This window comes from Dermacentor andersoni, chromosome 1 (genome assembly GCF_023375885.2).
Source record: "Dermacentor andersoni chromosome 1, qqDerAnde1_hic_scaffold, whole genome shotgun sequence".
NCBI lineage: Eukaryota > Metazoa > Arthropoda > Arachnida > Ixodida > Ixodidae > Dermacentor > Dermacentor andersoni.
In genome coordinates, this window is record NC_092814.1 from 281992770 (window position 1) to 282008298 (window position 15529).

Sequence of the window (15529 nt, forward strand, 5' to 3'; positions counted from 1 at the left end):
CGGCATGCACAGTGCGCGGCCTTTCTGCAATAAGTTCTACTTTTCTGCGTACAAACTTGACTTCGTTGCGCTGTCACCTAAAGTGAACATTAGTGTAGATGAAGCTTGTAAACAAAAAGAAAACACCGCGGAGAAGTTGCGCTCAAAACTGCACATGATTTGGGGCGGTAGCACCAGTAGCGCGTGATTCGTGTGATAGGAGGTGTTGGTGATACACGGCACATACCGTACCAGACGACGCCGGTCGCTCGAACAGTCTGCGGAAGCTCGTCGCTAGCGACATCAGGAAAATGGCTGCTGGACCTGTGGACATGGAGCTCAAAAAAGTAACGCTGAACGTGGTTTTTATCAAAAGTTCTGCTTGCTTTGAGGATCTGATGTTGTTTGCTAACGTTAAATTGTTCCACGAAGGGGATGAGGGCAATAAAATTCACATAGGTTCTGTCAATTTCTTGCTTGTATCGAATTTGCCGGAACCATGTGTCATTCGCTGTCATTCGCAGGCGTTTCAAGAGCTGCAGATGAAAATGATCGAAACAACGAGGCGTCTACGGCTAGCTGACGTGCAGATCGAGAACCTCAAGAAAGGGGTCAAGTACGCCTATTGTACGGGCGAAGTGATCTCTGAGGCTCCGCCCGGCACGAGAATGTATCAGTCTGTCGGAAGAATGTAGGTGTGCCGTTTCATTAAGATATCTTGCACGTGTTTCTACGGCAGTGTCATTATTTGGAAACTGTGCACTATTTGCGTGCTGTTCAGTAATCACCGTTTGCGTATTCTCTTGGCGGCAAGGTACAGAAAAGCGTGATGCAAGGGCATAATGCAACGGCTAACGAGTAACCATTTTTGCATACTAGGCGCAGCAGATACGTGATTGCCGCTTGAATAGGACGCGGGTTGGAAAAAAAAAAAGAAAGGCACTAACGCAGTATAAATAGAAATCTTGTGAACTTATAGTCGAATTTATCCTAATTTAAGCTTGTATAATATGGCCTGTACTTTATAGGCGAGGAAATCTGATCCAAGGGGGCGCGATATTATTTACAGTGTGAAATAACCTTTAATTGGGACTGGTAGTATGATGACGGCGTTGTCTGATTTTATGGCGTGCTCCAAGAGCACTTATTCATAGGCCGGTTTGGTGATTTTAGTGCAGTATTGCTGTTGTGCAAAAAACGATGGGGACCAAAGGAGAGGGAGAAGCGTGACACAGCCTTGCTCATATGTAACTTTTGTACTCGTCTTTGGTCGTGGCTTTTTCTGTGTGGCATTTGCTTTTTATTATGGCATTGCACGTCAGTTGAAATGCGCCAAAATTATGTGAATTCGTCCCCTCCTCAAAAAAAGAAAAGATCCCTCATTACTGGTTGCTGCGTGCTCTGTATGCACACCATGTACAAGTAACCCGGTGCTCTGAGAGTGACACTTAATGGCAGCATCTCCAGTTGGATGGGGTGGTTGGTTAGTTCTGACCGGTTGATCAGCTCGGAGTTTTTCTGACCACTCCTGCTCTGGTTTTGCTTTGTGGGTGTCTTTTTGATTAACAATAAAGAAACACTGTTGTGTTGCAGGGTGTAGCCACTAATGATTTGCCAGACACCAAAAAGAACTCTGCATCTTTGACTACTCTCACATGCTTCAACAATTTGGATCCTTGCTCTGTGAAGTTGGCCTATGCGTATTATACATAGGGTTGCAGTGTTTCCGAGCAAGCATTTGCCGCCATTTGCTTCTTTAAACTTTTCCAGGATGTTTTCATGAGGGGAACCCATCACCTAAACAAACACATGTCGCATTAAGCGCGTTGGGAAGAATGCACCTCTAAACATGCTTGACTGGCACTGCCTCCGTACACCTTCCCAGGAAAAAGTTGTTCTCATATAGGGGCAGGCTGAGAGCAACTGTTTGCTCATTTGGCAGTAGCCTTCAGCAATTATAAACAAAGAGTCAAGCAAAGTTGGATATCGAAGTCTGTAATTAATCACCCAAAGACAGGCTGTAAACAAACAGTTTTATCTGTCGCAAGAAAAAAAGAATCTGAAACTATTCATGGCCGCTATTGCGTGACATAGGGCTAAAAAGATTACCTGATCACACAAATTGCGTCTCATAACTTTCACTCTTCGTCAACTGGGCTTCTGCTCATGCTCCGAGCCTGTGTAATAGCTCTTATTTGCTCTTCTGACTATTCTTATTTGCTTCAGTCTGACTTCAGCAGAGTTTCTAAATTTTGTGAAAATTAGGCAGATGAAACTTAACAAAGACAAGTGTTAGTTTCTATCAATTTCACTTCAGTGTAATCCTACAAACTTGTCAATGTTGCGTAGGTGAGTCACTTCTGAAAAAAAGTAGCAACCTGTACGTATCTCGGAGTTCACATTATTTGTACACTTTCTTGGGGGAAAACACAATAATGTATAGTAAACAACGGTGATTGGGCTGTGGGTTTATAAAAAAAAAGACTTCTCTATGGCTCCATCTTCATTGAAATTATTGCTTAGCCTAAATCTTCTTTTGCTCTCACTGGATAGAAAGGCCTCGCAACTATCTTTTTTCATTAAACTCTGTCATCTCAACTAGGAATTGAAACATGAACCGCTTTAAAACGCATTCTATAGTTAATCTAATGCATAATTAATACAAATGTTGCATTCCATTTTGTATGAATAACAAAATATTTTTGCTCATTTGTCATTCATATAAGTAAAGGTTGGAACACTTTGCCAACCTCTGTAGCATTAGCAAACCAACTCATAAGTATTTAAACTTGCACTTGAAGATTCGAATATGTGGTTGCTATATACTGTAATTTCACGATTCTAAGCACCCCCCGATTTTAAGCACCCCCACTTTATTTTCGGAAAAAAATTGGGAAAAAGTTTGCATGGGAATCTGAGCACCCCCGTATTTGTTAGAAGAGCGCGTAGCCAAGGCTGCCAAGCACGCTTGCCGACTCTGTCATCGAGCTGGAGCTGTTGGAGTCCCGAGGTGGAATGGCGTCCGCGGCGCGAGTACGCCGTACAGCCGGACTCTCGCCGTTGTTTATGTTATTTCTCGCACCTGTCTCGCTGATGTCACAGCGTAAAGAGGGAGAGGGGGGGGTCATTCTATATTTTTCGAATCTAAGCACCCCCCCTTACTTTGCGCATCGCAATCGTGAAAAAAAGGGGGTGCTTAGGATCGAGTAAATACGGCATATGTTTACGTTTCCCTACATATTTAGAGCTGCTCTTGCATATATGCTGTACTATATCTTTTATTCATGCAATTCCGGTTGTGCTTCCTGTTCTATAATTTTTGTATGTGTCTGACCTACTCTCTCCTTTATCGTCCAGTGGGCCTTGAATAGATAAAATAAAATTAATGACTTAATTTTACATGTTTCTTTCAGTCAAGCATGTGTCTCTCACTGTGGTAGCTTAGAGGCTGTGGTGTTGTGCTACTAAGCACGAGCTCACGGGGTGAAATCCTGTCTGCACGCCGCATTTTGATGGGGGTGAAATGCTCAAACACCCGTGTCCCGTGCATCTGGGGCTCGTTAAAGATCCCCTGTTGGTCAAAATTAATCCAGAATCCCCCACTAAGGTGTGCCTCAGGATCAAATCTTGATTTTGCACATAAAAGGCCAGAATTCAATTCAAGCATTTGTCTACACTGCGTGATACATTTTGCACTAACACAGCCTTCATACTTCAGATTTTACTTGGGCTATTTAAGAGCACTATGTATAAAACTTTCTTTGTTAGTGTTGTCCATGTTTGGTAGTGTTGTCCAAGTGTCCACTGTTAATGTTGTCAGTGGCAGCCTTATTATTAAAAAAAAAATAGAAAGACAGTAATTACTTCTTTATCTGTGGAGCATTTTACTTTGCTGACTTGATTTCAGGAACAATATATTTGCTTATAAGTTATATAGGAAGATACACTGAATAGCACTGAACATGCTTGTCTCATAGCAGCATAAGTAAGGTTAAGTACAAACGTTCTATACATAGTGAGCTTACAACACCTGTCATAAATGAGGCTTAGTTTTTTTACATTTAAACATATCTTCTTTTGTCGGGGGGTAATGAATGGCCAGCTAAATTGTTACACCTATCTTTTCACTCTCCCTTTACTCTAGTGTTTATATAGCCATCTATTTTTGCGGGACTAAAACTTCCATCACTTTTAAAGAAAGATTGGCAGAGCAATGGAAAGATATAGCCTGAGGTCTGTCTGTCTTTGAACACAGTAACAATGCCATGATTGATAAATATGGCCCTGCAGTGTAGTCGTATTATACTTTTAAAGACTTTGGCGTGTATTACTGAATAGTGACCCACAACTTCGTGTCACTGCTACCACAAAGATTCTCAGAGATCTGCATGGTGTCGCCAGAGCAGGTCACCGATGTACTTAACAACTTTGGGGCTCAATGGTTAATGGGAAACGTCTGAGAAATTATTCAGGCTTTTTATTTTCAATGTGCCGTTTTGTTTAATGCCTGCTCTTTAAGATAGTTGAAGTAGTTGGCAGATTTTTATTCCGTTTAATTATTGGACACCCTAAAGATAGACATTTTTGCTGAAAAAAAGAAAAACCAACTACTCGTAGCTTTTCTCAATATCAAGAGGTGCATAAAGCATAAAATGAATTAACACATCAAGCTGGGCGATTTGGTGCATAAATGAAGCAGAAATGAAGTCACAGCGACATTTTGAGCCATCTGATAAACAATATGTATTACAGACTATGAATATTGTGCTTTGCATATGGTATCGGAATAATAGAATCAAATATTCGGATGACTTGTTAGCGGCATGGAATGTTCATGTTTAAATATCCGATTATTTGGCTAAATTATTATTAAAACTGGATACCCTCAATATTCATTATTCTAAGTCCGGGTAATCAATTTTCAAAGCAAGATTTTTTTTTAATGTTAAACCAGATAGCCGGTTTGACCGATATTTACAAGCACTAGTGATTACCCAGTGCTCACCAGTGGTGCAAAGAGTGCCACCTGCCATGCGGGCAGATTATCCATTTCAATCGCTCTATACTGTGCACTTGTGTTATCCCATTTATGTGCTGTGTTGTCATGGCCTTTGCAGTGATGAATGTTTAGTATTACCTCTTGGTAATGTGTTGTCATAAAGAGTGCCTGTTGACAGAGGAATTTATCATGTAATATACTTGGTTCAGTAAAGGGACCCTGCAGCACCTTTTAGTAGCATTCCACACCTTTTGTGAAATGGTTTCTTACCTTTTGTAGATTTGAGGTGTGAAATATGCCTTGTATTAAAGGACATCTCCTCACAAATCATTTCTCGGAAAAGTTTGAGTTCACATTGCATGAATGGATATATATCATCAATCAAATGCTGCTGCTACCGTGACCTTGTGTTCTTCCTCTCCTTTTCACTATTCGAACTGCACTCAAAGCTGTGTCGTGCCCATGGGGAATGATGCCCACAATGGTTTTCTATCGCAGTGTGCAGCTTAGGTATATGCAGAATCTCGAGGTTGTGTGGCGAATCCCTCCATTGTGCCAGTTGTAAGCTTGGAGGCCATAGATTAGGTTCAGTTGTATCACCATATGCCACCAGGTGGTGTCACTGCCTTGTCAGTCACGTGATTTCTCTGTTAGTTTTTCTGAGGCGCTGCTTGGTCAAGTCGCCCAAAGAAATTTGAACAGTGACCCTTGTTTTTCAAAAGTGCATGGAATGCATTAGAAACGTGCTGTGGATGGTCTTATGTGTTCCAGTGAACAAAAAATTGTAGGCTCCCTGCTGTGTGGGGAGGAATAATATTAGCTCCAGATGTTCATAATAGTATTGTTTAGTTAGTGGCCAGCTTTATTTACCATGTTGAGATAGCATTGCACTGCAGTCCAGTACTTGCCAGTCAGCTGAGTGTGAATTTTAGCCTGGGTTTTCACACATTTTGAACAGTGAATTGTTTCCACGTCGGGATTGCAAGTATCATTAAAGTGACTCTGAAGGTGATTGCATAGGTCGATTGTAAAAACTTGGATCCATATTTCTTACACCATGTTTCATAGGTTCTGTGCTTGTTTAAAAGCATGTTTCGCATTAACATGGGCAAAAAAAAAAAAGCCTGTTAGTACATGTCACGCTGCCAATGATGTGAGAGATGACCTGTTGATACTTACTGCAGCAGGTGCTATTGGAGTCATGGGGTGCCTTTGGCTTGACTCAGCCTCATTAGGCTGGCTTAGCTACATAGCATTGCTGAAAATGGAGGTGCATGAGGAGACGCCTGCATGTGCAGTACTTGGCATATGGTTCTTTCACAGAGTAGTCTCTGAGTGCAAGTGGGATGCCTTCGCTAGAGACAGGGTTGTTTCTGCATGTCAAGGTACCAGCTTGCAAACTTTTTCATTTTTGCACATACAAATTCAGACTCTTCTACTTGCGTCCTTGCATTCCAGGGCTTGTGACAAAGTTTCAGAATTGCTTCATGATGCAGAATTGGGGTGCCATGTAGGGTTCACATTGTACATCATAGGAGACTGCACTGATACCGAGCCCGATTTTCACACGAAGCCATTGATCAGTGTCCTGTTGCCACAGCTTGCTTATCCTTGCAATCTTTCCTTTTTTTACGCATTACGGAGACAAGTATGGTGGAAGTACACTTTCTAGAAAATGAAATAAAAATGTAATGAAGCAATGTTGCACTGAACGTCAGTGAGGTCAACAAAAATATGGCAGTAATAACTAAACAGTTGCATGTTATTGACTCGTGGCTTGCAACAGTTCTTGGCAGTACTGATTTAGTCGCAAGCTGTTTTCTCTCATTGTGAGGTTTAGAAATACTGAGTTAAAGTTCTAGACCCCAACAGAATGGTGCATTAGGGACCTATACGACATTGCCTTATACATCCAAAATTGGAATTCATTTTTGTGCCCCTCCAAGATTGAATATTCGTATGCTGACAAGGAAGCGCACAGCAGTATCTGTACCTTTCACATATTTTTCTTGATAAATTTATTTTCTTGATAAGCAGTGGGTGTAATAAATAATTTCTTTCATGTGTATAGTGGTAGGTTGTGTCGGCTTTTATAAAATTGTCTGTGAATGTCACTTATGCTACGGATATTTCAATTTCTTTTCTGTTATCACCATTCATGATTACAGGTTTCTGGGTTCTGATTTTGAGGAAGTTATGAAGAATTTGGATGATAAGATAAAGACCTGCAATGAGAAGATCAAGAGCCTTGAGGTGTGTAAAAGCAAGTTCACCTTTTGAAATTTGCAGTGTTGCCTTTTTAACACCTTCGCCTGCTACGACGGCTCCGTGTCTGTGGCCGCTCAATATGAAGTCGCAGGTTTTAGTTTCGGTTACAGCGGCTGCATTTCACGAAATGCTAGAACGTTCCAGCTCATGTACTGTGCTATTGGTGCATGTTAAATAATCCCAGGTGGTCAGCATTATTTCGGAGACCTCCACTGTGGTGTCCTTCATAACTCACTGTGCAGTTTCAAGGTGTTAAGCCCCATGATTTCACTCGTATTAGCACATGCTTAAATAATTTGTGTGTGTGTCTGTGTGTTCCTGTGGGGAAACCTAAGCTGAATTGTCAGCTCTGTGTGCAGGTTTGCAAGACATCAACATGTTTCTAAGCATTGGTAGCTACATTTAGGTAGGGGTGAACATATTCCGAATAACAGCTTTTGAAACTAATGAAAGAAAGAAAAATTCTGAATATCTCATACAAATACATTAAAGTGCATCTATGGTATTTTTTTGCCACGTTAGAATAACTTGATTTTAAAGTTGCAGAAATCCTCTTGTTGCATGTTGGGTAGGTATGTTTGCTTAGAAACTTCGAAGTAAAAGTAAATATAAATAAATATATACAAAATTTTGAAACTGAACTTGGTAGCTTGGAGAGTTGCTTCATGTGGTCACATTGGAGCATACCCTTTATAAATGCAAATAGCGTTGGCATCCCTCTTCAAGCACCTACCATATCTTGCTTTTGCGATCCCAAAAGCTTCTACCGAGCCCAGTTAAGAAAATAAAAGAAGCCATTCAACACCATGTGCTATTTCACTAAGAGGTGTGTGTGCTCTAAAGATACTTGTGAGCAGACATATGTAAAGGTTATCTGCCGCAGTAGCTCAGTGGCCAAGGCATTGCGCTGCGGAGCACGAGGTCGCTGGTTCGATTCTCGGCCACTGCACCCGCATTCCATTGGGAATTGAATGTGGGAATTCTTGTGTACCATGCTTTGGCTACACATTAAAAAGAACCTCGGGTGGTTGAAATCGGTCTGTAGCCCTCCACTACAGTGTCCCTCGTAATCTATAATGCAGTTTCAGTACATTAAACCCCACAATTTAAGTTTTTATGTCATTATTTACTGTTTGATTATGCACAACAGGCATGCACTCAATAACACTACTTGGGAGGCACCTGCTCCTCGGTTGCTGTCATCTGCTTGTGAAGTATGTGCCGATGTCAGCAAACACAGTAGAAAGTCGCACATTTGTGGGCACAAGTTCGGAGCACATATAACAATTTCTAAAATTAATTTTCACTGAAGCTAGATAACTTTCAGTCGTCTCGTTGGCACAGAGGATCAAACTGCCAGAGAGAATGTGTACTTGAAATTTTGTTCAGATCCGTTGACTTCATAATATGGCCAGAGTCGCCCTTTAATGCAAATTTTAATGGTCATACATTTCGCATGTGAAAACCCAGTTACTGCAGAAGCTTGGGAGTCTGGTATTTTCTGGAGTCTGGAGTTTCGTATGGTCTGTTATCTGGCCAAGATAATGTTGCCTCTATTAACTTTAGCATCTAGGAGTGTCACGTAGAACCCGATTAAAAAGAGCACTAAATGATTATATGGTACTGTTTACTGCGCAATTTTTATGTGAAGGCCTTGAAAAATTCTTTTTCATATAGAATGTCTCCCTTATGATTCACATCAAGAATCATACTGTACTTCATGGCTATCTTCTCTGCCTTGAATGTTCTCCTTTGTTTCCTTCCACTGAACCAAGGGGTGTTTGTTCTCATGGCAGGTGGGTTCTGTGTGTTATAACTTGGACACTAAGGCCATTAAGGCCATCCACGTGACAGATGAAAGTGGGAACAGGGCATTACGTGACTTGACATTACTGTTGCTCGTGTAGCCAGCGTTTCCCTAATGTAGCTCGACTGTAGTTAATAGAGTTGGGAAAAGTCACCTGCAGGAGCAGGTGCTTTTTTGCTTCTGGATTCTGTGTTGTCTGTTGCCTGCTGAAGGTTCTAGAATCTGGAGGACAATGTTCAGGCAAAACTTTGTGCCTAATTTGGTGATGTTCCCTGCTTTGTCCACTCCACTCTTGATTCAAATGTTGCTGCAGTCAAACAGTCCATGACAGTTTGGTTTCAATGCCCATTGTGTAGATCCAAAGCTAGTCTGGGCGATGGTAGGTCATCAGTGTTCACTGACCTTAAAGGACAGGGTGCCAGAAGCTACAATTGAAAAATGACCAATCTGAATCCATGAATGACTTAAAAGAGGGAGGATGCGAAGTGAACTGGTAATGACAGGAAGCATAGACCTACTCAAGGTTGAGCAGCAGTAGCAGTTGTGTGGAGCTGTAACAATATTCTTTTTGAGTTGTAAAGCGGGCTTGTAAATTGAAGCCTGCAGGGTACTTCGTTTGTTTTCTATTCTTAGCGTGGCTATCCTCTGTGTGTTGTAGCATTTGATGACATTGTTTCTATGCTATGGTAGGATTTTCTATCTGTTTCTGTGAAGTGTACATTACAGTAATATTTTGACTTGCAGATAGATTTGCATGCGGAACACAAAACGGTGCTTCTTTGTTTTTTATTAGCTGCGTGCATGTGTAATGACACTGGTAGCTGTGTGCATGTGAAGCGATGTCTGATGCAATGTACGTCTTCCGGTGGTTGCTCGGTCTGATCTTCGCACATGTTCCCAAGCTTCGGACTTTTGAGAAATGAACTTGCTCTCTCTCTAGCTCCATATGCATTGTTGTTTTTGTCACTCTCTTGATCCACGTCTTGTATGGGTTCGATCAGTCCTGCGACCCAGGCGAACTTAGTACCGACACTGATTTATTTATTTATTTATATATTTATTTATTTATTTATTTCAAATGCAAATGCATTGTAGAGGGGAGTGGTTACAAATGAACGGTAAGTTATACAAAGTTATACAAAAGAAATGGCAATACAAAAACTATGAAGGCAGAATACAAGTAATATCAACAAAACAAAAAATGAACAGCGTGATACAAACAAAATGACTCACAATATGGCACAGTTAGTTACAATGTAGAAATGCAAATAAGGATTGTCTGAACCTGCGTGCACTTCAGAAAGGCACTGTCCAGCCACGCATTGACCACAGGTCTTTCGCCGCATACTTGAGAAAACGAGTAATAGCCATTCGATTCGCAATTTAATTATTAGAATATTCACTATTCAAGTAATCGCATGTTTAAAGAAAATGTTTCAAGTTACTGTTTCATTTTGGAATGCCTTTGAACTTGCCAAAAGTGAGAGCAGACAATATTCTCTTTGGCTTTCACGCATTCTACATGGATAAAAACAAGATAGAGAATTGACACTGTATTGAAATTGAAAGAATTGACATGTGCACACATGGCTGCACAGAGTAAAAAAGGAAGCAGTGAAATCAGTTCATCTCTGTGCTTCGTGAAGTTGTCCCTTCTGCCACTTAATTGCGTATCAAATGATGGCCACAACAGCTGAATGCTGGGAGGATTTAGAAAGATTGATATCTTGTGTGTATTTGTAGGCTCATTGATCCTTTTTGTTTTTCTTCTTTAATTTCTCTGTAGATGTTCTCACTACATTTCTTGTTTTTTTTTAGGTACTATGTGCTTCTGTGTTTGTTGTTCTGCCTGGCAAAAGTGCATGAAAGTGATTTTAAAAAATGGCTATTATTTGCTGCTTTCAGAGCAACAAGGCCTACTTGGAAAAGAGCCTCAAGGAGTCTGAGAACAACCTTAGGGAAATGATTGTTCAGAAGCAGAGCATGCATTGACATGGCAAGGTTAGGTACTTAACACGTGACATTAATTATTTATGCAAATGTTAGGAAAATGTTACCACATCAGGGATCATTCGAACCATGGGCACCCAAAGTGATGCCGTAAAATACCTTCACTAGTTTGTTGCGACATCTTATTTTCATTACCTTCCTGTGGGGAAACCATTAATATAGCTTATCTGCAAAATATTTTGAGCTTTTCACTATGGTTACATTGTTTTGTGCAAGACAACCAGAAAGTCATTTTGTACACCGTGAATTTGCCTCGATTTTCTAAAATAAACAGTTGATGTGAAACTGAAATACTTCACCGCGTATCAGGCACTTTGACACCATAATTTTACCTTGCTGTCATTGCTTTTGTGATGTCTGTTTGCAGTGCTCCAACCTGGTGAGGGGCCCTTTAGATGAAAAAAAGATTGCTGACATAGCTCCTTTGTAGAGGCTCTTGAGCAGCATCTTGCTTGTCAGTTTTCTGGTGGTGCAGTCAATGGTAGCTTTTCCACCGCTTTTAAATGAGCCATTACTAAAGAAGGTTAATAGAAGATTGGAGAGAGGTATGTTTGAAGAAACAATCAAGAAAGATTGCATTTGGCACGCAGAGTTTCAGTTTCTCACGTTAACTTTACTGATAGGAATAAACTAGGCGCAACATATACCTTGGTACATAAAATTGTATCCTGATTATTTTTGATGGAATTTTAGCAGAAATAATTGCTCAGAGAGTTCCTTAAAACTTAATTTGAGACTTCAAAGAAGCACCTCAAGAAGCATGAAATAATGTAATAATTTGCTATTTTTAGTATAACTGCTGAAAGAAAAAAGATTGAAATACACAAAATATGTCTTGCACCTAGTTTGCAACTTCTGCAAGTTAGGCAGAACAAAAGAAATATGCAGATTCGGTGGCGGGAATATTAGCCATAGTGATGCCCATGCTATGTGGAAGAACTATGGTATAGCTAGTGGGAAACCACCGAGTAAGCGCATGTTGTGCAGGCAGTGTTTGTTTTTACTGATTGCAGCGAACACCTGGTTCCTTTTCACAGCATTCTTTAAGCTCTCAAAGCAATGTTTATCAGTTGGGAGGGCGTTCAGAAACTTCCTCATAATTGTGTTCAATAAGCTTTTCTGTGCAAGCAAGCTGATCTAGTTGTGCACTTTCAACTGGCGCTGGAGGGTTCATGTGCTTCGTGCAGTACTTGTACAGTACTGTGCAATAATGTGCAGTGTTGCACAGTAATTAATAATGGCATTTGCACAGGTGATATTAAAGAAGTAAGCTATTCGACTGCTAGTCAAGCTTCTGCCGAAGGTCGGTCTGAAATCGATTGCGTTCTCTGGTATGAGTGAAAACTTCACATGATGAGAAGGGTTGTTTGTTATAAGTTGTACATAGGCTGTTGAAACGCTGTTGGATAAAACTATCCCGCGGTGTGAAAAAGAAAATGTTCACAATATTGCAACATTACCGACTGGAAAGAAGACAATATCCTCTACCACATCCAAAATTAAGCAAGGGAGAAGCCACCGCCCTCCGCAGAATACAAACGAATACTTATGTCCATGGAATTATCATGCACCGAATGCACCCCACCGAATTCTCATACCTATGCCAATATTGTGAGGTACCAGACACCCTACAACACATGGTGCTGGTGTGCCCACACCGCGAGAACAGCAGTCAAGATGATGCCCCAGAACCGCTACAAGAGATCGAAGAAACGTGGGAGGCAATGTTAAAGGCACAGAGCCTGAAAGATCAGCGAAGTCTGGTGGACCGGGCCCGGGCTGCGGCATTAGCCAACGGCTTTCTGGACTAAGAGAGCCGCCCACCTAGGGCAGAGAAAGAACACTTTCTTGCTGTTTCACACAATAAACGTTCATTCCTCCTCCTCCTCCTCACTTGATATAAGTGGAACAAAATCATCAAAACAATATGCACCCCTGAGCATGTACCTACGTTTGAAGCATCGTTAAAATGACATAGATTTAGATGGCTGATCAAAAAATCAGAATGCCAGACAGAAGTTTCTGTGTCTTCGCTGCTGCTTTCATTGAAAAATTATGTTGCAGAGTCAACCAAAATGTAAATTTTGTGTGGTTTGATTAGGGTAGTGCTAGGAGCACTGGAGGCTAGTTTTGACAGTATACCTCCTTTTGAAGTTTTATTTTTCCAGATACCCAAAGGGGGGGGGGGGGGGGGGGGAGGTGTACTGAAGGTTGTCAATAGTGACCAATAGTTAAAGTGCAATCGTCATTCCCATACGGTGCATGGCTTTGCTCATGGAAACATTCCAACTGCAATGTTTAACATGTCGAACAACTGTAGAACAAATTGATAGATTTTTTTGGGTGGCTGGTAAGGAAAATTTAACCCTTTCAGTCTTGAGATTTTTTACCTGCAACTGTAAGTTTTTATTGATGCTACTTGGCTTCTTTATCATGTAACTAGCTCAAATGTGCACAATTCTTTGCGTGTTGTTTCACATAAAGTATGGAATGAAGTCCTCAGGTGAGGAAATCAGAGCCAAATGGTTGTGGTATGTGCAGAAGCGAAGTTTGGTCGGCACCTCTTTACGTTTCTGCACCCATTTAAATCTAGAAGTTATATGGTGCATAAATCGTGACTGAAGTGAGCCTAACCCTGTTGATAATGCGTGTAGGATACCTTGAAACAATTTCTTCCATTGATCAGTTACATTGACAATTAAAATAAATATGCTGTATTTTCTCATCTTAATTTCTTTGAAAAGATTTCCCATCATTGAATAACGAATGCAAGTTGGTTCTGTAAGCCAGCTTCACAAATACACTCTTTGGGATATATCATCAGGAATATCTGTATGGAGTTGGTAGCTGATCAAGGCAAGAATAATGTTCATCAAAATATCTGCTAAAATTGACTCGTGGTGTATTAAAAACATTTCTGTGCCATGACAAATTTAAAGTTATTCCCCATAATATTCATCATACAATTTTAGTTTGCCTTGGTCCTAGGTGCCATCACCTGTTTCCTCCAAACACGTGTTGTCATCCTGCTCCCTATTCCCATTTTGTATTCATTTTCACCCATGTATGATATTTCCATCATCAAGCTCAGCAAACATTTTGTTTGCGTCTTCAAGAGTGGTGCAATCTAGGTCTTCAGGCCTTTGTCATTGAGTGAAGCAAACGAAGTGTAATTCAAACTCCTTACAAATAAAGAGCAGCAGCTGTAGTGCACGACAATGTCATTGGCACTACCCGTGAGACATGGTGGACACAGCCTTGATGTATTCAAATGAGGGCACATCTTATTCTCAATGTGGTAACTGATCCATGCTTTCAGACAGAACATTTTGATTAAGTTTAACTTGTAACAGAAGTTTTAAAGTCTTTTAAACTCTAATCATGTTAAAGTGCCCCCTCACCTGGCCACGTAGCAAATATTGGTTATATGCTGAAAATTGTTACGTATCCTCTAGGGAGCGTTCTACAGCAAGAATTTTCCAAATTGATTCATTATTAGCAGATACTATAGAATGTTTGAAGTGTTGTGAACGCACGGTTTCAGGAGGTGAGCTTCACTGCCAACATGCAAGCTCGCCAGTTTCTCCCGTCTAGCCTCTCCAAGCAGAGTTCCTTCCCTGTGTTCTTCCATACCAGAGTGGGAGGATTGCAGCACATACATGCCATGGTCCCCACTTTTTTTTCCCCTTGCATTTTTACTGTGCGGCGCACTTCCGGTGACGGTCTCGCGTGCAAGCCGTGAGCTGTTGCGTTTGTTTCGTTTCGCTCTGTGCATGAACTTGCAAGCTGTGCACGAGAAAACCTGCATTGTTCTCTGGCTGCTTCTGTTAAATAGATCCCTCAGTGTGTGCACATTTGGAGAGTCTGGCCTGGCTCATTTTGCGATACACCACATCGTCGTACCGCTGGTACCAGACTAACGGTATGATAAGTCAGTGCCACATTAACACTGAAGTTTTTGCGAGTGGATCAAAGAGCATCATCGTGCACTGGAACACAGTAGAAAATGGCAGTTTCGTTCTCCGTGTGTGCGACTGCACGACGTGGGAACAAGCAGAAGAAATGGGAGTACATCTCTCTTGCTACAGTACGAAGTAAACAGACACACAGACGTTCGGCTTGTAGATTTTATTAGTTCTCTAAACTTTAATCCATCTATTGAATCAACAGATCAAACAACTGCTGTTATCTTGAATAATTCTCAAAGTTGCTTGTCACTGTGATTGACGTCACAGCACTGCTAATTATATCTGCGCATTTGTGCAAATGATTTCGACTCCGGCTAGGAGCATGGTGCCTGCAAGGAGAAAAACACGCGGCATTTGGTTTGAAATTCAGCTGTTTTTGCGGCATGTAGCGGTGTGACACTTTGCAGACACGATCGTTAGCGCACATTGTATGCACTGCGCTTGTCAACTCAACATGGCCAGATGTATCAGGGGCCCTTTTAAGAAATGTGGTTGAGG

At 41.1% G+C, this 15529-nt stretch overlaps 1 protein-coding gene across 1 annotated transcript; it reads left to right on the forward strand.

Moving 5' to 3' along the window:
- The first annotated feature begins 217 nt into the window (after positions 1 to 217).
- On the forward strand, positions 218 to 11354 carry Pfdn1 (prefoldin subunit 1). The gene is made up of 4 exons (XM_050195936.2): positions 218 to 326; positions 504 to 670; positions 7147 to 7231; positions 10959 to 11354. Exons 1-4 carry the CDS (start codon positions 291 to 293, stop codon positions 11043 to 11045), a joined length of 375 nt encoding a protein of 124 aa, XP_050051893.1. The 5' UTR covers positions 218 to 290; the 3' UTR covers positions 11046 to 11354.
- The last annotated feature ends 4175 nt before the right edge of the window (positions 11355 to 15529 follow it).